The sequence below is a fragment of the Brachypodium distachyon genome, chromosome 1 (assembly GCF_000005505.3).
Source record: "Brachypodium distachyon strain Bd21 chromosome 1, Brachypodium_distachyon_v3.0, whole genome shotgun sequence".
In the NCBI taxonomy this organism is placed as follows: Eukaryota; Viridiplantae; Streptophyta; class Magnoliopsida; order Poales; family Poaceae; genus Brachypodium; species Brachypodium distachyon.
This window is the reverse complement of record NC_016131.3, coordinates 15,724,407-15,752,243: the sequence shown is the minus strand read 5'-3', so window position 1 is coordinate 15,752,243 and position 27,837 is coordinate 15,724,407. Positions and strand designations below refer to the sequence as shown.

At 41.4% G+C, this 27,837-nt stretch overlaps 1 protein-coding gene across 3 annotated transcripts; it reads right to left on the bottom strand.

The window, feature by feature from the left end:
* Positions 1–76: 76 nt before the first annotated feature.
* Positions 77–25,253, bottom strand: LOC100839256 (transcription-associated protein 1). 3 transcript variants are annotated; one of them, XM_003559836.4, is made up of 36 exons: positions 24,917–25,253; positions 23,553–24,280; positions 23,351–23,479; positions 23,180–23,265; positions 22,900–23,008; positions 22,416–22,511; positions 21,580–21,642; positions 21,440–21,499; positions 20,071–20,139; positions 19,006–19,087; positions 18,863–18,915; positions 18,714–18,776; positions 17,410–18,639; positions 15,361–16,350; positions 14,937–15,272; positions 14,508–14,766; positions 13,905–14,127; positions 12,607–13,006; positions 11,261–11,410; positions 10,945–11,166; positions 10,641–10,862; positions 9,904–10,551; positions 9,230–9,490; positions 8,753–9,118; positions 7,965–8,368; positions 7,460–7,889; positions 5,997–7,298; positions 5,650–5,910; positions 5,272–5,562; positions 4,705–5,175; positions 2,997–3,428; positions 2,569–2,847; positions 2,054–2,456; positions 1,800–1,948; positions 1,066–1,269; positions 77–483 (listed from the first exon to the last, which is right to left on the bottom strand). In XM_003559836.4, exons 1-36 carry the CDS (start codon positions 24,978–24,980, stop codon positions 364–366), a joined length of 11,655 nt encoding a protein of 3,884 aa, XP_003559884.1. In that variant the 5' UTR covers positions 24,981–25,253; the 3' UTR covers positions 77–363. The 3 variants fall into 3 exon arrangements, with proteins under 3 accessions (XP_003559884.1, XP_014752146.1, XP_010234736.1); XM_014896660.2 differs by having other exon boundaries at positions 98–483; positions 7,965–8,362; XM_010236434.3 differs by having other exon boundaries at positions 98–483; positions 18,714–18,773.
* Between the last annotated feature and the right edge of the window lie 2,584 nt (positions 25,254–27,837).

The window sequence follows — 27,837 nt, the reverse complement described above, 5'->3', positions numbered from 1 at the left end:
TACTTTGTAACAGTCTGAATCTGAAGTAACTGTCTCGATAAAGCAGATATAAACAGAAGAGCTCAGTACCTACTCATGCGAAAAATGAATGGTATAATAAGAAATAAATTACTGGATCTGCTTTCTGTCTCAGTTTGGCTTCCCACAGGAACGGTTTCGCCTCTCCGGTCATCTTAACCAGTTAAATTAACGAAATCAGACTGCGTCAATAACAGTAAACATATCTGAAATGTCCGCGGTTTGGTGCCTTATCTACACGATACATGCTCACTGGTACTACTAAATAAAAGGCTATATTTACAAGAGACCAACTAAGAGCAGTCCAGTTGCTCGTCAGGCTACAAAAGGTGGATGAGCTAGTTCTCAGAACCACGGGTGCCACGTCGGATCCATCATGCACAAGTTCCTGGAAGATAATGCCGCTTCCACCAGATCTGTAACGCCTCTTTGGACAGACTGAGGTGGCTCTGTGGTGTTCTCCTCCTGAAATACCAAGAGTGATCAGAGATAGCACAACTTAAATGCCTTCAGAATTATATAGATCAGGCGAGAGAGTAGTATATAAACACAAAAACTGAAAACTTGTGCCAAATTTGTTTTCTGGTGTGGCTAGTGCCAGGGAAGAGTATGCTAGCATCTTAGAACCAAATTTAAAAGGTGTGATTCGGGGAAGTTAGTATCGTCCAATCAGAGCAATATTATATCATGTGAAATATCTATAACTTCATCAAACAACTGTAGCGTCAACATACTGAAATCTCCCATACTCCCTCCGTCCCATATTAAGTGACTCAAGTTTGACCAAATATGGATGTATCTACACCGAAAAAGTGTCTAGATACATGTAATATTTCGTCACTTAATATGGGACGGAGAGAGTATCTATAAGCCAAAAATGGAATTCGTCTTCTTCATTTCGAATAAAAGAAACAATCATCTCTGGTGATGACACATCACCATAAGAGGTGGCTGGTTGGTTGGCTGAGCGAATCCACACAGATAAGGAAGCAAACGGATATTTCTTCTTAAAATACACTCATAAACATCTTAGAAGAAATTGCATACCTCATCAGCAAGATAATGAGGTGATATTGATTTGATACGATTGACGACGTGTTCCACATTGTTTATCACCTTCTGCTGGAAATCCAATGGGTTGATCATTCCAGCAGCGGGAACAGAAGGAATTCCAAGCGGCCTTCTCCATGACCAAGATAACAGTTCATCACGGAAAAACATAGCCAAATGATGCCAGATGTGTTGGCTTTGCTGAAAATCATAACGCAGCAGTGTAAATATGTGGCACATCTCTACTAATATAAAAAGCCCGATTCATAGCGGATCTGGAGGATCCTAGCAATCAAACTGTCAAAATGAAAACGACCATGCTGCAACACTAGTGAATAATTTCGAAAGTCTCCAATCAGTTACTCCCTCCGTTCCATAATTCTTGTCTCAAATTTGATCAAAAATGGATGTATCTATTCCTAAAAAGTGTCTAGATACATGTAAGATTTCGACAAGAATTATGGAACGGAGGTAGTATCACTTATGGAAACCTCCAAGGTAGTTGTCAATTAATCCTATAAATTTGCAATTAATATCATCATTTGGAAAGCCTCTAATGTAGGATTTTCTTTTGCATGAGTCAGGATGTGCATTGCAACTACACAAGTACTAGTGAATGAACACTAAACAGATGCACCCTATAGTAAATATTCAAGGACAATTAGTACCAGAATAAGATCGCGTCATCAGAAAGAGAATATCCTACAAGCATGCGGAGTTGGAATACTCACTTTAGGTGAAACCACAGACTGGGCAGCAGAACACATGGCAGAAACAATGAGACCTTCGACACCGAAATTTGAGAAGAAAGCTTGCATGTTGCGTGTCAGCCTAAATGGAACAAACTCGCTGAACTCGATCATTCCATTTGGATCATAAGCTACAAAGAAAAAATGTGAGTAAACGTAAAATCCAACATGCCTTGTTACCAAAACTGAATGGTCCCTCGTAAACGAAAAAGATAATTGATCATCAAGAAAAATACCTGGATGGAAGTCAGTCTGGAAGATCTTCCCGGTATTTTTAGCAAACAGAATTTTGTTAGGAGCCCTGCCACCAATCTGCAACATGTATGACATGAAGCAGGACAGAGCCACTTGGATCGCAAACTGTTTCTTGAAAGTCCAGAGGTGGTTGCCAGTTGGCAGAATCTTGTGCATGTACCCCGAGAAGATATTATCATTTACAATATTTTTAGTAATTTCACTGTATGCTTGCAAACGCAGTTCCACCACTTGTTCAGGAGAGAACTGCCCTGAGATGGCTTGATTTAGCTGCTCTTTGAAAATTGTTATAGGTGAATCAGCTTCTCTGTTATGTCGTGCACAATTTATTTCATAAACCTCAAGGAATGTGCTGTACATCAAATCATCCTCCACCATCCGAACCTGAAAAATAACAATCGCAATGTCAAGACAAGTACATTATTTTGCCTTAAAACCTAAAACCTCAGGACAACCGATTATTATCAGGTAAAGAATAAGGGGGATATTACTTGACCTGTGACCAAACAGGGATAATGATCGGGGTATGGATAGCTAAATGGCGACGTCTAGATTCCTTGTGCTTGTCAAACATTTTGTTTAGTACACGGAACAGCTGCAGCATTCTTTCATCACTCCGAGCATTTGGAGTTAATGATGTCTGGACAATAAAATGACGCTGTGAACCATCAGAACCAATAAGTGTCAGGCGTCGAAAGCTACTACCATGCCTCCGGACAATTGGTATGTCAGGTCCAACTCTGTCCAACTTGACAGTGTGGTCAGGCGCAACCTCCTGCAAAAGCAATGGAAAGTCAATACAATACAAACATTTACGGTCAAGAACTGAGGAGCAGCATAATACTTTCAAAAGAATGTGCGACATATCAGTGATATCGTGATATAATTCGGTACAATGAATACAAAGTGATAATCATGACCAACCTGATCTGAAAAATACTGCCCTGGGAGTTCTACATCAACAACATGAAAATCTCTAAGTATTTTACTTTCTTCTTCTAGCTTTAATACAGCAGGGAACCTGTCCTCAACATTACTCTGCAGAATATTCTTCCAGTGCTTCAATCTCTCAGTAAGTTCAGCAAGGGTTGATGGAAATGTATTAGCACTCTCTGGGTCAAGGTCACGTTCAAAATCATGCTTGTACTCCTTGACAAAATCAACATGCTTGTTAACAGCATCTTGTGAAAAGCAAGCTCTACATACACCAGAAAGCTCCTTCTTGAGAGATTGTGGAACCTCGCCTGTGGTCGCAGTTGGATACTTATAACAACGATGAAGTAGTGCATTAACCACAGCAAGAAGTCTCTCTTCAGGAAGAGTAACAAACCGTGATCCAATTTCCGAAAGTAAAAGCTGAAACAAGCAGTGAAATAACATTTGATTCATCGAAGAAGATAGCATTAGTAACAGGTGTGCACAACATCAAAGTTTCACTAGCAGGTTCCCTATAATGGTGCCCAATCCCTAAAAACTGCTACCATTCGCTAGAAGTTACAAAAATAAATCTCCAACAGGTTCTCTATCCCATTCCCAATCGCTATTTTTTTTAGGGAATACCCTAAATTCTCTCCTCATCCCCAAATCTAGGGAACCAGCACCCCATTCCCTAAAACTAAATAAACTTGCGCGCGAAATAAACTAAAACGACTCTGAAATTTCACGACCCGTCGCCGCCGGCCAACTCTGGCCCCCGCCGGACTCATTGATCACCCCAACCCCATTCCCGGACTCAATTTGGCCTGAGACCCCTTGATTTCATCCCCGAACCTCGCCCGGCAGCCGCCTCCAATTTCTCTGTTTGGCAGTCAATTGATAACTCTGCCGCGTCGAGGGCTTTCCGCCAGAAGTGCAGTAGCAGCGCACGCCACGCGGCAGAGGAGGGAGCGGCGTGCACGGCGACAAAGGAAGGGAGCAGCAGCTGCGGGCACAGGCGAGGCGGCGAGGAGGAACGCCACCACCTCCTCGTCCTCTGCACGCCTGTGGACGCCATGTGGGCCTCGTTGGCAGACTCGGTAGGTGCGGCAAGCGCGGGCGGGCGGATGCAGGCAAGCTGGTGACACAGGCGAGCAGGCGTCGGTAGCAGTAGGAGATCGGGATTTGGGAGGAAGGAGACGGGAGGATGATGAGAAAGGAAGGAAAGTAGAGTTGTGTCACTGACGGGTGGGTCCCAGGTGTCATTGTGATGTATGAAAGGAAATAGGATGGAGTTTAGGGAATCAGCTGGAGGAGAGGCAATTTTTTTTCTCAATCTCTTCTCTCCAATCCCTAAAAACTGGCTTTTGGGAACCAGTTTTATGGAACCTGCTGGAGATGCTCTTAGCAGTGATCCTCAATCCTGATGCAACTTTTCGAAGCTCTCTATGGTAATAATAGTTCATAAACAGAAGAACTAATGTACATACAAGCCACAGCACTCTGTCCCTTTCGAAGGGTAGCTTTCCTTAACATATTTCCTGAAAATACGCAAACAGCCAAAACTATATTCTATACTAACATAGAAAGCTTATGGTTTAGCAATAATATCTGACCATCTACCCACACTACTGAGATATGTACACCAATGTGAAAACCTTTACTTCACATTACTATAATACCCAACCATAATATAAACTATATTGTTATTTCTTACCTCGAGTTCGTTGGCTAGATTGGTATGCTTGCTCCTAAGAGCCTCCATTATATCCTTTGCAGCATCAAATGCACTTGCTGCAGAAGTTGCCCAACCAAGTCCACTGTTACGTCTTTGTGCACTTTGTGAACCCTCTGCACCTGTTGAACTCTGATGAGCTTGATCATGGCCAGAACTCGTACTACCTTCAACAACAGACCTGTCCAACTCTTGTCCTTGGAGGTTGCCCCCCTCATGTGAACCTGCAGCACCACCTGATTGGGTGGCCTGATGAACCTGGTTGTCAGAAGTCAGATTATTGCCCACATGATTAGATGCCCTTGCATTCACTTCAGATAAGTTATTAGCAGCAGTGTTCGCCAACATAGCTTGCTGCATACGCTGCTGAGCTAACATATTTCTTCCCATTTCAGTTTTGGTAGCAACATCACGCCGCTCCATCAAGTATGTACGAAGCCAATAATACAAGGCCTGCATAAACAACTTTTAGATGTGCACATCCAGGGACAATAATATGCATTTGTGAAGTTCAAGAAGAAAAGTAACAAAAATTTGTATTGATTTTACCTGTGGATAAACTTGAGCGATCTTAAGCAAAACCAATTTGCAGTGTTGAGCTTCACTTCTCTGTAATGACAGCAATAATTGAGGGATCCATGAAAGCCAAACCCAATGGGGCAGTTGCTCAAGATATTTATCTAAGGCCCTTCCCACTGGTTCATTTTGTGTATCAAAGCTTAGAAGATAGAGAATTCGAGCTAGATGGCTCCTTGAGTTCGAAACTCCATATTTCACACCTTGGAAAAAGCAACTTGCAGCATACTCAAGCCAAACCTCTTCATTGGTTTCTTTGAAAATCTGTAAAACAAAAAACAATTCATAATTAGTAAAAAAACGCGGGAACAGGAGTGGTATTGTTAACAACATAGAGGATCATAGCCATACCATGTCACAATAATTTCCCCAGCTAATCCACCCTTTTGGCAAATGCTTAAAAAGGGTTATTGCATTTGAATAGGCAGCATTTGCATTCTCACACTCGTTCATTTTTAACATAAAGTCACCTCTGAGACGAAATATTTCTGCTTTGTTTTTCACAGGAAAAAATTCCAAATTAGTATTATTGATCAAGTTAAGACCACTGACTAGTTCACCTTTCATATCTAAGTATGCCTTAGCTTGTTCACATATCTTCACAAATGCTTCCTACAATCAGATCACAAAATAAATTAGTAAAATAAGAAAGACACTGGAGGAAGTGTGCATTACTAAAATTGTCATGGTACACAGACCTGGACTTCCATGGTAGCATGCCCATACATCTTATCAAGTATAGTAACACAAACATCAGGAAGACCATGCTTGCGAGTAATGTGAGCGAGCTTGTTCACATTCCAAGCCTTGTCCCGGTAACCAAGATGATGAAGTTGAGGATTTGTTTGGCCAAAATCCTTGAATGCATCTATTACTGAATTGTACATTTCATTCCTCCATTGCAGCAGGTCATACCAAATAGTCGTATTGTCCCAATCATTAGGAGTCCGAAGTCTCCATGTCTCAAGGATATCCTTGAGATCAGCAAATGAATTCTGGTGATTTGAATTGGCACCAGAATTCCCTGAAGCTGGTTTGTTCCCATTTGCAATGTCAAGAAGTATTTTAGAGGATTCTTTCACTTCAACCAACTGCTGAAACTGCTGCAGCAGAGGCATTCGGGACTGAACAGACATTTCAGGTAGCTGCCACCACTGTTCTAGTGCAAGTTCAACACCTTTGCTGACAAGGTTCTCAGCCTCTCCAACACCATTACTACCTTTGTCATGAAGAGTGAAAAATGCTTGAATCAGACGTAACTTTGGTGTCTCTTCTACTTGAGCTTTCGGAATGACATTCTCCTTCATATATGTCCAGTCAGGTACCTTCCAGAGACAGTCTAAAAGAATTTCATAATTCTCCACGCCTTTTCCGAAATCAGACAAAACTTCCCACTGACCTAATTGAGTCGCACAAGACAACCACTGTTCTTCCCAAAGACACATTTCAGCCTTTGGGACAGTGTTATTGTATGTACCCTGAGTTGCTTTTATCATTGCCTGGTAAAAGAGGTTTTGCGCCTGTTGCCAGTATCCATGCTGGACAAGTGATAGCCCAGCTCTAGTTTCTGCAGTGATTGATCTCCTCTTCCACAATCCATACCTCATGTCATCTTCGTTAAGATGCCTATACAACTCAGCCAATGACTCGGAGCATTTGGCCTCATTCATAAGCATCATATGACTTTCCAGTAATGCAATTGAAGTATGCCACGCATTGCATGTTTTTCCAATATATTTGATAAGCTCGCTAGGCATGCGTGGTTGAGGGTGGCTCAAGTGAAGACCTTCAAGAAGTGCTTGGGCTACATTAGGCCTGCATCCCTGCTGCCTCTTATGGTAGTCTTTCGATAAAAGTGCAATTATTGGCTTGGCTAACTGAACTTGTTCGTCTTTTTGTAAGGTGACCCAAACAATTGGGAAGACAAGAACCCACAAATGGTATGCAACATTGGGATCAGCAAATGCAAGTTCCTTCAACGGAGCCATGACATCTGCCACCTGCATAATTATGAATCAAAATGAATTTAGTTCAACACATGGATTGCCAGAGAAACTGGCAAAAATACGAACAAAACTGTAACAGTCAGAAATAAAAGCAAAATAAACACAAAGCCAAATCCAGATCCTAGCACCATGTAGTTTAGAGTGCAGGCATTTACCACACGCTTGCTGGCTTCATTTAAGAATTGAGAATGTCTCGTCGTAAGAGAATCAAATGTCAGGGAGTTGCTATCCAAGCTTTCATGAGCATCAGGAACCTGCTGTGGCATGACAATGCGATCTGGAACTGGACCCGCTATTGTTAGTGGGGGAAGTCGAGCAGAATTTGGGGCTAGTGTAATCGGTTCATTTTCAACTAGTATAGCTAAAATGAGATCCAACCCTTGCTTTAACCAGAAAACATCACTCACTGATTCCCAGTCCTGGCCATGTATTACAAACTGCAGTCTAGCAAATAATGTCTTCCCCACATAGTCATTGTAAAGCTTGAAGAATCGCTTCCTCATTTCTGGATCTTTGGCCCTAAGTCCAAGCATGTGTTGTCTCTCAACCTTATGAAAATACTCTTGCCTGGAAGACAATGCATATCTGCAGGAATATAAAACATAAAAAGGAGACCAAAATAGTAATAAATACTCTCTCGCTCTGTAGTGATGTTCTTACTTGGTCGAATCACCACAAAGTGAATACAGAAGCTGCAGATATTTTGCGTCCCATTCTTCTTGCGCAGACGATGGGAAGCTTTTCCTGTCAACTAATGATAACTTTTGAAGATAGGTTAATATATCCTTTGAGTTAAGCGAACTAACGGAGCCAGCAGATGAAGCAAGTCTGTAGTCATCTTCAACCCAGGCTTTTATCATGTCAAGTATGCATAGAAGAACACTCGAATCAGTGCCTCTCTCTGTAAGAAGTGTTTGTAGTATTTGTCCCATACTTCGTCTGTACTCAGAAGTGGCCATAACCCTCTCACTGATGAGCTTTAGGACAGTCTTCAAGTTAGATATGACAGTGGAATCCGCAGCAGGACGCGAACTAACAGCTGAATCTGTTTCAGGCCTCTGTCCCTAAAAGTATTGCAATGTCAATGGCCGAGGTAATAGACGATGGTATTTATTGAGTCTTATAAGAAAATTTACGCACCAAATGGGAAAATAACATAGTTAAATAATAATAACAAAAACTAGGTTTGGTATTTAAATGGGTAACTCTAACAAAGTAGCGAGCACTTGAAAAACACAATCCAAAAGCATGAAAACAGAACAAGTGGAAGCTGAGAGCCTGAGACTGACAATAGAACTGACCAATGGCAGAGCAACAAAGTTAATATGACCTGTGTTTCACCCTAGTGTTAAATTCAGTTCACTCATTAGAATTAATCAATGATGCTGAGGTTTGTTGATGCAGCCATATAGAAGAAAAAGAACATAACAAAATGCATGTCAACATACTTGTCGGGCATTGCTGCCAGCAGAAGATCCCATGTCACGTGCAAGACGTTGCAGGACACGGAGAAGCAACCCGACAAAAGGATCAATGAAATTCTTTTGTACTTCTGCAAGTGCATTGAGGACGAACAGTGCAAAGCTTATTATAGAGTTAGCATTGCTAAGTTCAACCGACACCTGTGAGGGAGTGGGAGTTGTCACAGCACCAAGATGCTTCAGGATAAGATCTTGAACTCTTTGATACAACAATTTTATCTCATGCGGTGTCGTAGCTGCTTCGAGTGGAAAAGCACTGAATACCATCTTTAGCAAGGAACAAAGAGACTTTCCAGCATCCAGCATTTTGTTATTGAAGCAAGGTTCCAATATCTAATCATACGAATTCACAGAACATATCAGATATAAATGTCTTGATCCCATCACAAATAGGAACCTAATGAAGATCTTGTCAAGAGAAGAGGGGGTTCTGAAGTAACATACTTGAGAAATATGATTGATATTATTCCGGATGAATAGACGGGGTTGTTTTTCCAAGACTTTGTTCATAACATCAAGACCCTGTGCAAGGGCTGTTGCAGGATCCTTGGACTGGGAGGGTGTCAAATTACCAAGCAACTTCTCGAGATAGTTGTATTTAACATTGACACTTGGCCAGACCTCCAAAGCTTGTGTCAGTAGATCAAGAGCTTGCTTGTACAATGAACTAGATTCCTTCTCCTTAGGTTCAATAACCAGTGACACCTGTTCTCCCAAATCCCAATAATCAAATCTATATGAGTATTGAGTATCCACTACTTCAAAACAAACACAAAATGTAACAGTGGACATGCTGATTGTTCAGGAGAATAGTGAGGTGGCAAAAATTGGTAGCTCCATAAAGAGCATTATATGACACAAGAGCAATGAACCAGCCAATACAAATACCTTAACAGTTCACCAACACAATCCAAATGCGGAATTGTGATTTCTCATTTAAGGAGAGAAAGCATAAGGTGTCTAGTTGTTATATCTCCGTTGAAATGGGATATCTATGGTTTACCTCAATAATATTATGTATGCATTTATTACCATTTTAAATAGATAATATACTGAAGGAGCCCGATGCAGCGCATTGTTTAAAGTATAAAATGTTAAAATACAAAAAAGATAATTACCCTTATAAGGAAAGTAATTATCATCTCCTCCATTGCAGCATTAGGTTTATATTCCTCGTCTGGTTGCCCAGAAGATCCTGGTGTTTCAATATTAGGTATGGATGCCCCACCAGGTGACATGACACAGAGAGGTTGTAAGCCTGGTTCAACCTTCACCCTCTTAGTCAAATCATCAGCGAACATGGGAACATCTGAAGAGCGCTTTGGATCACCACCAATAACAGCAGGGCTAAGCATATCAACAATCTGAGTTTGGCTCTCACTTTCCTGCATAACTTTCTCACTTTGTCTCTGTCGTTCCCATGCCACTACCAATCCAGCAAGTTCAATTGCAAGACGTCGGTTTTCTCCAGTTGTGTTGTATGGTAACCCAAGACGACTAAGAGAGTTGACCATTTGAGGAACAAAATGAGCTCTGCAACTATAGAAAAGTTCTGCATGACGAACAATAAGCTGGAATATGTGAATCATATTGGGTATAGAATGGCCTTCCTCCACGAGGATTTTCTTCGTGTATCTGATCCAAATTGGCATGCGAGTATCCCCGGGAGGGAGTCTTCTAGGAAGAGCAGGCATGAGGATATCGAGAGCTTGCTTCACTAGCAATTTATTTTCTGGCTGACATGTCCGTAATAGAGCAATAAACACCTGAGAAAATTAATGTCAGGCTGACTTGCTCGGTATAATAAGCAGGTAGCAGTGCTCAATTATTACAGGAGAAATTAATGTCAACCTACCTGTAGAATTATCTTTTCAGGGGCTTGATATGCCTCTAAGAAATGGCAAACATTTACGAAGGCCCACTGTTTGCTGGAATTATCTTCACGTTTAAGATGATTCCAGCCGAACTTTATTAGTTCCTTGCGATGGTGAACAAGGTCATTCTGAAGATACTTCAGAAGTAAAGTCGCAAGCTGAAGAAGTTCTATTCTTAAAGGCTCATCATATTCAGCACTGACCTAGAGAAAAGAAGAAAACCCCATTACTGTCATGAAGGAAAAAAGGCTTGGCACGTTTTAAGATAGAGAGGATTAAGTTCACCTCTTCTGGAGGATCAAGAAGCTTGTCGACAATAATTTTAATCATAGAAGCATCAACTACTTCCCAACTTTGTTCATTTTGGAAAGAATGAGCAAGCATTGGAAGGATAAGTATCTGCATAGCGACAACCAAATGATCTTGCCCATACTGTTTTAGTTGGAATATGTTCAGAAAGTGGCTTAGAATAGTTTTCTTCAAATTTGGAGCATATCCTTCAGCAACCTAAATGCAACATGTAAACGTGATGAGAAACAGAAAGCACTAAAAATGTACACGAAAACAACTTCCGCAAAACAGAAACAGGAAATTGTGTTACCTCTATGACATAAAATTCCTTAAGGAAGCTATAATCTATTCGGCTTCGGTACAAGAATATTGATAGCATATCAAAGAGTGCACCAACTTCAGTACGATCATGCCTTAGGTAATTCAGGAAGCATTTTATGAGCCGTTTGCTTTCCATCACCTGATCAGAAAGTGAGATTATTCAAAATAACATGATCTGGATAGTAGAGAAAGAGAAGTACAATATGGAAAATATCAATATGTTCAGTACCCAAAGTAATTCAAACTATTTAACACGGCAATGTGATAAATTGCAAAGGATAAAACGCACATCATGGGTGTGTCTTGTTAACAGAAACTCAACTATCAAACTTCGATTACGAGAAAGTAGGAGCATAGGATTGAACAAGCACCCAGTGGAAGAGTATTTTCAGATAATGAACAAACCAGTGATATTCCAAGTGCTAGTACTGATTGCTTAGGATTGTCAAACTACTACATGCAGAAGTAGCGTTTAGAAAGGATATAATAATAATACCTCTGTTCCTCAACGTAAGATGTTCTAGCCTTGCCCTCAGTCAAACTTCTTAAAGTTTGACCAAGTTTATAGAAAAATATACTACTCCCTCCTTCCAACAAAAGATGTCTCAAGTTTGTCAAAATTTGGATGTATCTACATGATTTAGTATATAGATGCATTAAAATTTAGTCAAAGTTGAGACATCCTTTGTTGGACGGAGGAAGTAATAGCCATAATATCAAATAAGTATACTATGAAAATATATATCATGACGCATTTAATAGAACTAATTTAGTGTTGTAGATGTTGGTAGATTTTTTAATAAACTTGGTCAAGCTTTAAAAAGTTCTAACTTAGGACAAAGCTAGAACATCTTATATTTGTGAACGGTGGGTGTACAACACAAAAACATATGTGGAGGTGGAGGACAAAATTACCAAGAGTTTGCGCAACATAACCGAAAAATTTGTTTCATGCGCCAGAAATTGAACGTGCTACTCCCACCAATCCATATTAGTTGTCTCAAATTTGCCTAAATATGGATGTATCTATGCCTAAAAAGCGTCTAGATACATGTAATATTTCGACACTTAATATGGATCGGAAGGAGTAGTTAAATTACTGCAGAAAAAGAGGCCAAAACTAAAGTAACTAATATATGGAAAGAAAAATACAGGAATCAATAAGTCTCCAACTTGGTAGCTATCATCTGGTCTGGTACACAAACAGAAGGAAGTGAAGTCCACAAGGAACAAATGATAAGTAATGCCCAAAACATAAAATTAAGAAACGTAAAAACTGGAATATGCACATGAGCAGTGTACAAAGGCGTCAATGGACAAAATGGAAACACCTACCTGCGGTAAACTCAAATCTTGCTCATTCTGCAGGCGCGCAATTCTTGCAGGTGATTTCCATGCAAGCAACAAAGTGTCAAAGACAACCCGGTTGTTACAGAGCCACTCGGGCATCAATTTCACAAGGGTCGAGATAAGCTCTAATCCATTAAAATAACTATCTGAACCAGTAACCATGCTTGATGAAGATTGGCCAGTAAAACCCTCGGTTGTGGCGCCAGTTCCTTCATCCTTCACCAACGCCAATTGTTGATTAACAGGTCCTGAGGAAGGTAGTTGAGCACCAGTTGCTTCAGCTTGAGGATAAAACTGTGAAAAGGCGCTGGCAAGTATCTTTTGAGGTGACTTTGCAAGCTCGTCCCGTAATTCCCCACTATCAGAGCATATTATGTACATAAACCTGAATTTTCAGAAAGGAAAAGATAATCAGTTCTTGGACAGGCTAATCCTAGGAGCGAGAGGTGATTTCAAAGTTCATAATTGCCATCTAAGAGTATTAGAAGCTTTGCACAAATCCAGAAGCAAGTCTGGTAATCTATACTTTACTAACAGAACTATGAATTATGTTAAAATACAAATAACCTTAAGCAACAAACAACTATGGCTTACGAATGTAAAAATAGCAGAACTTTCCTCAAAACTGCTAATTACGTTTTAGTTGTCTTGACTGCAATAGTTTCAATTAAGCCATGTAATTAACACCACGGAAGGACCTAATTAATCCTGTATTTGCTATGTTTGTTTGATTTATCTATCAAAATTAGGATCCCTCAAACACTATCTCCACTTCATGCCTTCGCCTTCCTTTGTCTCCTCAGCAGGACACTCTAGTGCCAATTTGAGAAAAAACAATAAACATCAGAGGATGACTTTGGAGAAGCAATTTTCCACCAACAGTGTATTTTATTTCAACCATCTGGTCCTTGGCTAATTTAGGTGATATGTTATAAATTGCAAAAAACTGTGCAGTGCACCATACAGGATAGCTAGCGTTTCCTTCTGAACTAAGGAAATTAACATACATATTTAAAAACTGTACAGTGACAGAATACATTAAAAAAATGCATGTAGAAATGAATCCAGTATAACCCAAAATTTGACTCATGGATTCTGTCGACTAAGTTCTTTCAGGCTAATCAATCTGCCCAAGTATGGTACGGTAGTAGCTATATAACACAAACTGAAGTGAGAGTAAACCCCGAGAATGCGGTAGTGGTGCTTTTGAAGATTCTCATTGTTGCACAAACAATTATATCATTGATAAACAAAAAGCACACATGGTCTGGTGAGGTGTCTACCTTCTGAAATACTTTGGATGGCTTAATCGAGCAAGAAAATAGTCTACAGCATCCACAGCATAGCGGTTCAAAAACTTTGAGAGGGGAGCACGATAAGGGCTGTTGATTTCACTATAAAATTGATCTTCAGGAAGTGCCCTCTCCAAATCAATTACCAAGGTGACAAGGTCATCCAAGAACTTGCTTGCCGCCGGGGGAAGAAGGTGAAAAAGCTCAATCATAGCTGCCCAAGAAAAGAAAACAGGAAATCAGACACAAGATCAGATCAACTACAAAACAAAGGAAAAAATTTAAGATGAGAACAAAAGATGGTTTGCTGAACAATATGAGGACGGATTCACATCGGGTCACTATTTTCAACAAATCAAGCATTTCTCAATGAAGATAATAATCATCAATACCTTACTAGGTTCATGTACATATTCTAAATCCTTCCACGTCACAACTAAAAAAAGTAGTGCAGTCTTTATAACCAATTCATGCGTAATAAATAAAGTTTACAAATCAGGAGTGACGTGCAATTATTTCCAATTTCCACGGACAATATCCTACTTGGAGAAAAACGAACATGGCGGAACATGTGGAAGATGTATAAAATGTCACCTGCAGCTATTTTTGGTTCATCTCCAGCTTTCCAAGATTTTTGACTCTGTGCAAGCTTTTCTGGTTCCAGCCATTTTTTCAGGTGATCCAATAACTTCGCACCTAAAGTTACATTAAACCAGTTCGACAGCAATTCGAGCAGACGAGCCAATCCTTGCAGCAATGGCATGGTGAGACTCCTCGTGTTTGCTAAGTTAACTAAGATGGGCCTTAGGCTGCTCTGTAGAAGATCTTTTGGCATTCTCTGTTGTTGAACAACCTATAAATCCAATTATGAGTGAGAACATAGCACACAAGAAAATATTTTTTTGATTTTGGAGAAGTTATATTAGTAATGTAAAATAAAGTAACAAACAAAAGGCTAACGAAAATTCTGCATTTCCATGTCAAAACGTCAACATAACAAACTTAAGGGCACTTAAACATCACCTGACGAAGTCCCTCTTTGGCAACATTGACAATCTCAGTTGTCCTGCATGTAAGAGACTTGAAAAACATTGAGATAATCTTTGCTCGCAAGTCGCTGTGATTTGGAGCTTTCAGATCTCCCCAAGCCATCGCAGTACAGAGCAGTTCAATGCAAGCAGTTCTTAGTTTGTTCCATGTCATAACTATTTTTGCATTCATCAACTTGGTTACCCATACAGTTTCATCAGCCTCCGCAATTTGCAGTGCTTCTTGCAAAAAATTGACAAGCTCGGGAGACAACTTCAGAAGAGGTGGTCTTAGTGCTAGACAGAAGTTCAATGCTGTAACAGTACCCACCTGTGACATAAAGAGAAGGAAAATAATCAATCAATTTGTATCGTAGAAGTTTTGTCTGGATGAGTAAACAGTTAGTGATCTATGGGACCTGTTGCTCAATGTTCTTCGAACGCAAGGATCGTGAAATAAGAGGCTGAAGCAACGGTAGATACAAAGGCTCGAGCAACTCAGAGACTTCACTGCCAGTCCTACTTGCAAGCAGTGATAAGCATGCCTGCACATTCTTTCTCACAACAATTGAAGCGTTCGGGTTGAACAACTCAAAAGCAAGAAACTCAACAACGCCCTGGAAACTCTGTCGGCGGGGTTCACTGTTTGCTTCATCTGCATTGTTTACTACCCGTAAAACTTGTGTTAGGACATGGTTTGTCTCCTCCTGCTCTTTGTTCGCATGCACTGGAAGCCTCTTAAGAACATATATAAGTCCACGTACAACTCTGACCTGAAAGATGCATAGGGTCTCCACAGACACTTTACCAACCAACGCTCCAAGGCCTATCACACCACCCATCTGAGCCTGCCACGTGCTACCATAACAACAGTGCAATAAGCGGGGCAATAGTTCCTCAAATACAGCAACCCGCACACTTGGAGGAGGAGAGTATACAGGATTTAAAGATGGACTAGAAACTAGCATGGGAGTGCTTGGACCTCCCCTTAGCACACCCGTGTGTTTCGTTCGAGCAAGAAAGATTAGTGTTTCAGCAAAAGTATTCAAAGCAGATAGGGCAGCTTTTGCATGTTGGCGGTTTTCACTAGATAGTACTTCAACTAATGCATCCAAAAATATTAATGGATCCAATTCACGGAGATTAAATGATGTGTTGCTTCTTGATCTAGATCCCATAGTGCTGCTAGAGGAGAGGGCTGGACCCATAGACTGCACAAATCCAGATTGATTGGAGGATGACGGATCAACATGGAAAAGAATAGCAAAATGCCGACATATATCAACAACGAAGTCATTGTCATCTTGGAGACTGGTGTCAGCATTAGCAGCGATGATAGCTACAAGTAAAACCTTGAAAACAGATTTCTCTGCCAATAATTGTGTCTTTGTCTTCACACCCAAATCTCCCTACAGAACAGATGAAAAAAATAAGGGAAGCATCAGTAAGAAACAACTGAGTAACCAAAACATAAGATGGTTAGAGCGCATAGGCCAGAAAGAACCTTTGGCTCCAAGTCCAAAATAAATAACCAAAGATTTATAAAATCATTTTGATTTGATCATGGTTCAGTAAAACTTGTGGGGTAAGCGATCAACAGGTTTGAGAAAAAGAACATCTCGAAGGAGCTACATGTAATAGTCCAAATGGCGACTCAAAACAATAGTTTATCAACAACCTGAACTGCTGATCGCTTACCCTGATTAAACACCTAGCTGTAGTTAGTACCAATCAAAAGTCGAGATATTTAACCGAATCCAAGAGTGGCATGTGCCTACTTAGCAACATTACAAGGGTCCTTAAGTATAAGAGATAACAGCATCATCAGGGCCCCTATAATTCAAAGACTGAAGATGGCTTCCTTTAGGTTATTTTAGTGGAAATTACTAATTCAATACGATAATTAAGAGTTTACCATAATTGCTTTCATTTAACAGATAAGTTAATCACGTAAACAGAAGCTGCAAAGAAATTTTCATTTAGTAAGAAAGTTAGTCAGGTAAATAGAAGTTGTATACTAGTTTCACAAACTCACAATCATCTACAAAGTGGGAGATGTATCAAACAAGTTCAAATGAATGCTAAGTCAGAATGACCCTGACTAAAGTTTCGCAACTTCAGTAACAACTATGGGGAATGTAAAAATAAGTATGTCATATTCCATAAGATAATAAAGGTCTGATTAAACAACACCCTCACCCATTCTCTTTTATTGTTGCTTCGCACACTGATACAGTTGCCAGTATACACATTTACATTATTTTCTCCATCTACAACTTACTCATGCATTATTTGTAAATGTAACGAATTAAAAAAATATTTATAACAGCTATAGCAACATTAGTTGCATATGGTAGAGTCAAACACTTTTGGGCATCTTAGGGTCAGAATTTTAAGATGATTACTCATGCATCCTAAATGACAGAAAAGAAAGATGTCTTGAGGGTCATCTTCAATAGTATACCAACCTTCATATCTGAAGCATCATTGCGACGCCTTGAGGGATCCAATGAAGAAATAAGCAGATGCCCAAGAACTCCAGGGCTCACACCCTCACCAGGTATATTTTCCCTCAGATTTAACAAAGAATCCAAGCATACTCGAATGAAATGAAGAGCCTGTTTCCTGTAGTACGCTTCCATACCAGTACCTTGCATGACAGCACTAACAGCAAGGTGTATGCATCTGTCAAGAGGAACTAAAAATGGCGTGGCAGGCTCAAAAGTCAGAACTAAACGAAGACCATGTTCTGGATTTTCCTTGCATTCAAGTGCGAGGGGCTCCTTCAGAAATCGCCTGTTTCGACCCCCTAGCTTACCTAAAAGTTCCAAGGACTTTGTGCCCCATTTGTAGGGAGGGGGCCTTAAGTGAGACCACAAAGCAAGAATGACCTCAGACATTAAACTGGCCATGCTAGGTTCCAGAAAATCAGGGTTAAGGCTATCAATCCAAAATTCAAGTGTACAAAGAGCTAAGCTCACAAGATCATCGCTCCCTTTCAGAGCAAGAACAAGAGGTTTCATCAAACGAGGAATGTGAGGTAGCAACGAACTCAGACGGGCAGGTAATATCAGGCAAAGCTCCAGAATCAAGTCCCGCATATCTTCACTAGTTGGCCCATCAAGCATCGAGAGCAACATATTGAGGCAAGGTTGAAGAGATGGAATAAGGTCACGCATCAATGAATCAAATTTAGCACTGTTCAATGCACGGAACATGCTACGGAGAAGGTGCATGTAACCAAGAGGTTTTTCAACTTCGGTAGCACTCTTCATGCAAACTTCCATTATTACTGGAACATGTGGCTGGAGAGTGCGTTCGCAACTTTCTGGAGCCTTTGCTGCAGCAATAAATAAGAAGCGGAAGAGTTGCAACACAAGCTTTGCTGCAGGTGAATCTGGTTGCTTCAGAGCATCAAGCTTCGAGCTAACAAGGAAGTTAATCAAAACATCTGTGAAAGGGCGGAGAACCTTCGGAGCTTGCAGAAGGGTGGAAAATATGTGTAAAAGCTGGTTGTTGGTTATCATGCATTCGAAGAGGTCCGGCATGCAAAAGGAAAACATATCCATTATATCACGAGCTTCCATTATAGCTAGCATTTGTGAAAAACATTGCAGTATGTCCCTCTCCTCATCTTTCTCCTTAAATAGGGCTAAACAGTGAACCCCGGATTTTAGAACACCAGAAGTCTTCCGCACCTAGAATAGATAATCAAGGTTAATTAGCAACAGCTCAGTCAAGCCAAGAGGGAACAAAGGTTCAGAGTATGGACCTCATCCTCTCGTAGTCCCCTGAAGGGTTGAGCTGACAAACTAGAAGATTGTTGGTTTTGCTGCTGCATAACACATAATAGGATTAGAGCACAAAGAAAATAACAAATGGCTGAACTTGCTATCCAGCAATTCAGAAAATCCATAATACCTGTGGGCGTGGCCAATGAGCATGGGTTATACTCCAAATTATTGTCTTCATTCCTGGTGTGTGTTTAAGAATAAATTGATAGTTCATATGTCTAGACACTTTGAATGGTGTGAATATAGTGTATAACAACAAATAATGCATACCCATTACGAGTGTCCTTATCAGACTTTTGTAATCATTGATCTCCTTCGCAAACTCCAACGGTGGTTGCAAATTCAGTACAGTCTGCAAAAAAAATCAAAATAGTTTAATAAACCATCAATGAAAACAAAACAGGTTCCATGACGTGTGGTTTCTAAGCAGGGTTTGCAACTGAGAACTTGCTTAACAGAGTGGAAGAAGACAAGCTGCGTAAGATGGAAAAGAAGTACTATGATTTGGCAGTACAAATCTTTGAAACTCAGCACTTGGCATGAACCGTGTACGAATCAACAGCTGGAACTGTAGTGGACTACAATCTGAGTGTTTTCAAGAGATGAAATGCTCAGGATTATTGTTTATTATCTAAAAGCAACCTCCTTACTCATGTCACCAATAATGAACATAAGATGAATCTTGGAAAGATTCATTAAAGTTTTACATTCCTAGCACTGGGACTGTCAGGGTTAAAGAAAAGATAGTACTACGTATTATTGAGTGCAACCAATAAGATCTATTTTCTGTGTATCAACTTTTCCAGAGTGTACAGAAATGTTGTGTTATCAAAGAAGTGAATCTTATATTTCAGAGAAGGTATTGATTGGACTAAATGATAATTCTGGTGCAGATCGCACAATCAAAACAGTGAGGTCTATATAGCAATGTCACCACATGGCCCCCATGAGGATGTCCCTCGTAGAGGAGCAAAATGGGAAAATAAATAGAAAATAGACATACATGCACCCAGCAACTCTAATGTCTGGTAATTTCAAAAACACGTGCAACACTGTGGTTCTCAGTCACAGCTATGAAACAATAGCTTTATGTCACACCTTATGTTTGACACTACCATTCCCGCAAGAAGTTCGCTAAATGCATGGAGTGCAACATATGCAGAATGATTGAGTAATACAAGTCTTTTCTTATTTGAGAAATTTGAGCTCAACAACTCTATGATTAAACAACCTAATTGAATTAAATGAAGGTCAAATAACATGTATTTAACTTCTGCCAATGATGTTGATCACAGAAGTGTTACATGTAACCCAAAAAAAAATTACAAGGCACACCTGTAATGGGACTTCGAGCTTCATTCTCAAATGTGGACGTTCCTTCCCTTCCTCGCCATCTTCAAGCAACTAGAGAAAACACAAGTAAGGTTACAACTAGCGCAATAAATGGAAATGAGGCAACATTGGTCTTTCTGTTTAAACATCTATTAACAAACATTTTGCCAAGACATTTTGCTAAGATCTTGAAAAAATATTGAAGTACTATGGCTCAAATAGATCATGAGATACGCATATTACTAGGTTAGTGCTCATGTTTTGATGTGGAAGTTTTTCTTACTGCATGACATATTTAAATGCTTGTGCCTCATGTCATTATAGTCCAAAGTAAAAAAAAAAAATTACATCAAAATAAAAAATTGTCTCAAATTGACAGCAAGATAGGATATACACATCATGATTCATGCCAGTGACTGGCACCTAGCAGCGATTGTAAAAATGGGGGATGAACTCATAACACTATGCATGACTACTTTATTGCAATGTGCCAAGGCTTGCGTTTAATCTGGCCATGGAAGTTAAAAAAAAAAGATTTCCACTTATGTTCTTTATTTCTTAAGGATAAAACTGCAATGTTGATACTATGAATTTTCAGTTGTGCAATCTATATAGCTATATACTTCACTTATACATGGTAAATTTCCTACTACAACCGTCCAGGTTTATAAGGCCCGCGTTGAATTCTGTGCCAAACTTTGACCAACAATTATACAAATAATATTCAATATGTATATGAAAGTTATACCATTAGAAAGAGTTTTCCAACACGAAGCCAACGCTATCTCTTTTGTGCCACAATAACCTAGAATTACCACTGTAATCTTTGGTCAAAGTTCGGCATAAATTTCCGTGTGGGCCTTATAACCCTGGACAGAGGGAGTACTGTAAATTGGAGGGATTAGACTACCAACGCGATCCGACACTCATTTGCATTAGAAGTTCATCCAACTATCACATACCATTCCATACATAGACCATACAGGAATTCAGCTTGACAGAACTTGCCCTGTTGTGGAAAAGATTATAATAGTCTCCATGTGTTGCTTATGTTGTACTAGCGTAATGCCCATGCGTTGCTATGGATTAAAAAATATACTATACATTTAAAAAAAGATTGATATACTATCATCTTAGATTACATAAATTACATTTGTTCTCGTTTCAATAATTTGTGTCAAATAAACAGGTGACGCAGACTGAGGGTGGCAGACCGCCGCCACCAATTGAGTATTTTATACTTTTAGAGGAGTATAAACATATCAGCGTAATGCGGTTTTGCAGTTTAAATTATTGAATTATCCACCCATGTCATCACATGTGTACAACATGTGCCAATGGATTGAGCAAAGGTCCTAAACTTCCAACATACCTGAGGAATCGTGTGCTTCAGTGTCCTAAACTTTCCAACAAATGCATCCAATATGCGCCCCTGACGATTGGCAAACAGAAGTGATAGCTAAGGAAAAAGTAAGTAATTGTTGTGGACCAGAAAAAACTAACAATTCTTACCAACAATACTCGCGCTTCGTCCATGCTTTGCTGGTCAACACCTTTTTCATATATGGGCTCAACCTAGAGCAGCACCAGGAAAAATAGCAGTTTAGAAATGACGATTTCGCCAAGACTTCTAGCTTCCAATTTGTCTAACGTAAAGTAATATAGAAATATCGGTACTGGGTTAGGTGTTCTCATAAATATTTGATTTGATTATCTCTTAGAAAAGAGTAAGATGATGGAAAAATAATACCTCATAAAGCAAGAAATTATATAAATATAGCATAGTATATGATAGGAAATTACGAGATTTAGCAGCATAATAGCTTCCCAGTTTACCCAATGTAAAATAAAAGGTAATATAACATAGGACAGGAATATTTGAAAAAGGAGAGGAGAAAAAGAAAAAAGGAATGGAAAAGAAATGCTTGGCCCATCTGCACACCATATTAGAGAGAGCCTTGGGTTTCTTTCAAATATATTTCATCTCCCCTCCCAGCACATCCACAACCACACAACACAAAACTGCAGCGAGGCAAGCAACCATCCTGGCCTGATATCATCGCCACACCAACTAGAGGCCAACAAAGTCATGATTGAGCTCGAGCTCTAGGTCCAAGGATTCCAGGTTTTCTACTCCACTATCGTGGAACAAATGTCACAGTGGTGGTGGCGTCTCTCTCTTCCTGCCCCATACCTCCTATCCCCCACCATTACTCTCCTTCCAACTAACAACCTAAGTCCAGCTTGCATAGGTAAAGCTCATGGGCGCCTGCCTCCGGCTGCCAGGATGATTTCAAAACCTTCATAAATGCCATTTTTAATACTAAAAGGGAGAACAGTAAGCATACCAGATTAAGCATTAGACGAGCAGATGTCGTGTGAATTACGAGAGTTAACGAAGAATCATGCATATTCCGAGAGAACAAATAGATGATCCGTGACAACTGCACAAAAGCAAAGTTACTACTACTTTAGTATAAACATCCCCCAAAACAACGTCATCAGTATAGTAGAACAAAACAAAAGTTTGCTCTCATAGTAACTTGCATAATCTTCGCTCGATCAGGAAAATTACAGTACCTGTATCACAACTAGAAAAAGAAATATCTTACACCTAGTGAAACTAATAACTAATTGTTGAAGCCATGTCTTGATTATATTGATGGTTTTTACAACGAGCAAATAACAAAGTAGCTTTCTGCCTAGAATCTAAACAATGGAACTGCAAAAATTCAGATCGAGCAACGCCAAATTTGTAGTATTATAAAACAAACAAAAAATAGTTTAACTTAACAAGATCAATATGCTAGGGAGTTAAGGAATGAGATCAACCAGCGGAAGGGAAAGGTCTCCTCGTACATAATGCACCAACTCTGCAAGAAGGGTATAAGCAAGTGGTCTTAGTGTCTCGATACAAACTCGCCCTGTGCCAACCAAAACCCTGGAATACAAGAAATCAAGTGTCAAAATTTGTCTGGAACAAAGGGTAATGCCTCGATACAAATTAGCCCTGAATCAGATTCCACTAAGTGAGTAAGTTCACATTTGAAATCAAACAAAATAGCTGTATCTAGACACCAATTGCCAACAAATAAAAATATGATTTATGTACCTTTCATCAAGAAGTGTATCAATCAAGGGAAATAGCCCGCGCCTGTATTCAGTGTTGAGAACTTGCTTCAGCCCAACTAGCAGCTCCTGAGATTCCATAGATAAAAATATATTTCAAAACAACCCATAATGAAACACCTAACTACAGGGGGGGTAGAGATGCAAATCCTACCTTTCTTATGGAAACAGAGTCCGCTGGGCATGTAACGAGCAAGTTAACAATACTACTGCATATGCTTCCCTCATATGGCTTTATGTAATCTGCATTGCTTTTCAGCAGGTACGTCAAGAACGACAATGTCTGCAGCACAAACCATCAATTCATCAAGACCTCCGCAGACAAGGTAACGAGATTCTATCAAATTCCACCCTACCTTAACTTGTGCACCCTTAAATTCAACAAAAGGCGTCTTCAGGTGTGGTGGCACCTTGTCTGGCCCCTCGACAGAGATTGCAGTCACCATGAGGGGCAGCAAAGATGGGATATTTGTCTGCACAAGCTTGGCATACAGCTGAAAGAGAAACATCACCACAAGAGGGCTCTCCGTAACTATCTTGAATGACCGTGCACTTGGGTTGAGTTGTCCACCGCCTGGCACTGCCAACATGCCTGAGACATCAGCAGTGGGGTCCAAATGCTGATTGGGCACGGCAGCAATGACATTGGCACTGGCGTTGGGGTTATCGAAGAAATGGGTGACGGTATTTTTAAAATTGCGGTATATCGCAACAACAAAATCAAGAAACGGTTGCACCTCCGCCTCAACAGTAGGGCGGAAATTTCGGAGAAGGTCAAATACAATACGGATGGCAAGAAGGGCATTCTCCTCATTGTCCTGTGTCAGCACACGGAGCGAGAGCTTGAGCAGGTCCTGCACAAAGGGTCGTAGCACCTCACTGTGCGGAAGCCGGTTGAGGATTTCGATCACAACATTCCGCAGCTTGTGCTCGGCATTTTCAGTAGCCTGTGGTGTGGTGTAGGTGCTCAAGATGGCTGAGAACGACCGGAAGTAGCAACGAAGGAAGTTGAGGTAGTCTGGAGTGTGCGTCATCTCCAGGCTGTCCCGAACTTCCATCGCAAACTGCAGCCGGACTTGCACAGCTGCATAGCAGTAGAATATAAGATAAATCATGAATGCTAGATTAACAAACAAACATGAAAAAGCTACGTACTGTCAGCACACCAAATGTGATACGGAAATCTGACACAAATATGTACATTGGAGGCAACATATCACGAAACACGGACGAAATAATAAAGACATTTAAACATGGTCTGAAAAAACCCTGAAGGGAATTGCAAAGATTTAGGCAGGTAAACAAGATCAACAATCTGACTGAAAAAAAAAGCGTGCAAGGAAAAGATGAATATGCCGGGAGGAAGAGAATTACTCCCTCCGTTTCTAAATACTTGTCGCTGTTTTAGTGCAAACTTGAACTAAAACAGCGACAAGTATTTAGGAACGGAGGGAGTATATTTTAAACGTCTTAGCAAAACATAAGCTATACTCCACACAGTATGGCATGAATTCGGAACATGAGATTAGTACATAATTCTAACAGAAACCAGTAATGGTGAAACTCAGAGCACGTCCCGAAATTTCCCCGACGCAAAAAAAATGCTCAAGAGCCGACCCGTCCCCCGAGCAAAATCGCGAGCTCAGGCTACAAAATTCACAGCGGCGGTAAACCGAAAAACAGAAAACGGGGGAGGGGTGGGGAGAGGTCGCGTGCGTACGGAGGTCGGGCTCGTAGAGCTTCTGCGAGTGCTGCTCCATGTTGGAGCTGTTGATGGGCGCCATGGCTGGCGGGCGGGCGGACCCAACCCAACCCAGAACCCGGCTCGGATGCTGCGGACCCAAACCCTACCGCGCCAGGGCTTAGGGTTTTGGGGATCACGGCCGCCCGGAGGGGAACGACTTGGCGCCGCCGCCCGGAGGGGGCGAGGGGGGGCCGAGCGCGTTTGATCTCTCCGGCGTAGAGGCGAGCCCCTCGTCTCGGAATTCGGGGCGGGCTCTCGCGCTCGCGGGCGAGCCGAGGGTTTGGGGAGAGTGAAGAGAGGGGGAGAGATGGAGACCACGGGAGAGTGCGAAGGGGTGCGGGGCTTATAGAGAGGGGGGTTCGTTACAGAGACGGGAGGTGCGTTCTTGGATCTTGGTTGGGTTGGGTTCGGTCCACTGGGGGCGGCTCGCAGCTGGGCCGATGCAGACGAGTCTGGTTATGGGATACGGTTCCTCTCACACAAAAAAGGTTATGAGATACCCTCTCTTGATTTGTACTTAGGAATCACAGAGTATTGTATTGTACCGTCTTAAATACGAGAAGACATATCTAATCGATTCTAAAGAATGAGTATCCGATTGTGCATTAAAAATTGTGAATGATTCTATTCGACCCACCGGATGGTTCATCGGATCCGTTGCGCGCTCAAGACGGGAAGTGTGCCTTCTCTTCCCTTGCACCAAGAGTTATGCCTGCTTTTGTTTTTCTTTGTCCATTTAGCGCATCTATTCTATTGATCCCGTGCTTTTCTGTCTTTGCATCACTTTTGCATGGGTTTCTTCTCCGAGGTCTTCTCCTGTCATGTTCGTTGCCACGTTTGGCTTGTAGCTGGAACTTGATGCCATGGATGTTCATGGTACATCTCGGGTTGGATCTCACAACATTGGATATATGTTGTGCCAACCTGAGGACGGTGGACTAAGGGGGGTGAGTTCAAGGAAGACCGATTTGGATCTGACGGGGACTGTGTTGAGTCAGATTCATCATCTGTGAGTTCAACTCGGTGAGGGTGGCACCTCAAACGTGTAACACTGAAAGGTTAGTGGATTTGGATTATTGATGTGGAATACATTGTTTCAACATGATGCATGAGTGTATTTCATTTGCCGCGTAAGCAAGACCGTTACGTTACCACGATTTAGGGGTGTTGCGAAGAATTATATCGATGTAACAAATGTATTTTTCTATTGTTGCATGCACTATGTCTAGATGTTACAATATGTTCCATGTGTTGCGGTCCTTTTTCTAAGTGTGTTTTGCCACAATGGATGGAGAATCGTTGCATACACATAATTCTTTGCTACATGGATTGCCTCGAATGCTGAAGGTTTGAGGTATTTTTTAAAAGACCTATGCTGCAATGAAGTTATAAATGTACAAAACAAAATTATGCACACAGGAGTTTGATGTTTGCGGCGAGATAGGCGAGATTTGGGTTTTCAAGTAGAGGAGGAGGTGAAGGAGGAATGGGCGCGGGCAACGAAAATGGAACGATTTATTTTGTTTCGCGTAACAATAATTTTGGGCCGGCTTATTGTCGTCCACGCACGAGCCCATCTACGTCCTATGGGCTGGTCCGATCCAATACGTGATGCATCAAGCAGAGCCCATCTTGCGTCCGCGTGCTAGGACTGCTACGAAGTACTACCAAAGCCCAACTTGCCTCCTATTCTTCCCATCGATCTCCTTCTCCGGAGTCTGAACCATCAGCCGGACGCGCGCCGACGAAATTCTCTACACTCCTCCAGTCGTGCTTCCTCCCTTCCTTGCTCCAAGGGGACCCCGAATCTCTCGTCGGCGAGTCGTATTGACTAATGAGGAGGGTAGGCGACACTGAGGACCGGCTTGCGGCGCCGGCGACCAGAGAGGAGGAAGGTGGCGGAGGCCAAGCGAGCGCATGCGTCGGCGAAGGCGGCCGCGCTTCTAGATCCGGCGAGGTTTGCACGTGCGCACGCCGCGGAGGAGCGTGGGGGGAGGCGCCGGTGGCCACTACTCTCGGGTACGTTCAGAGAGATTCTGATGCTCAAATGGTAACCAGTTCTTATGCACATTTTCGTAGAGCAGCTATTTGGTTGTAGCTGAACTAGCTGTCATGGATGTTCATGGTACAGCTTGGGTTGGATCTCATGACATCAGATATATGTTGTGCCAAGCTCGGGAGGACGGTGCACCAAGGGGGGTGAGTTCAAGGAAGACCGATTTGGTTCTGACGAGGACCCTGTTGAGTCGGATTCGTCATTTTGTCGTCTGTGAGTTCAAATCGGTGAGGGTAGTGTAACACTCAGGGTTAGTGAATTTGGGATTATTGATGTTGAATACATTGTTTCAACATGATGCATGAGTGTATTTTGTTTTCCGCGTAAGCAAAACCATTACGTTACCACGATTTTGGGGTGTTGCGAGGAATTATATTGATGTAACAAATGTATTGTTTCCATTGTTGCATGCACCATGCCTAGATGTTACAATACGCTCCCTATGTTGCGATCCTTATTCCAAGTGTCTTGCCACAATACCATGGTGGATGGGGATGTGTTGCATATGCATAATTCTTTGCTACATGGATATTCCTCGAATGTTGAAGCTTTGGGGTATTTTTTTGATGGAACCTCATCCAAAGGGCAGGGTGCTCCTGCAATTCATTAAGAAGAATAAAACTGCTCCGTTTATGAGGAAAACCGACGAAAACCGTACAAACACACAGCGACGACAGAGAGCCTCGTCACCACATGACAAGAGACCGAAGCCGCAACACAACACACTGGGGTCTGGGACCGCCGTCCCGACATCCACCACTCGCACGTGAGCCACAACGCCGCACGACCCGGATACCTTGCGGCCCTAGCTACACAAGAAAACCACTCGCAGACCACGACC

What these genes read in the sequence shown, in the direction of transcription:
- LOC100839256 (XM_003559836.4), bottom strand. Translation starts at nt 24,980, where the DNA reads ATGGCGCCCATCAACAGCTCCAACATGGAGCAGCACTCGCAGAAGCTC. An exon ending in GCTCTACGAGCCCGACCTCC is followed by an intron (nt 24,281 to 24,916) that starts GTACGCACGCGA and finishes ACTGCTATGCAG; the next exon opens with CTGTGCAAGTCCGGCTGCAG. An exon ending in TAATTACTTTCCTTATAAGG is followed by an intron (nt 9,491 to 9,903) that starts GTAATTATCTTT and finishes TTGGGAGAACAG; the next exon opens with GTGTCACTGGTTATTGAACC.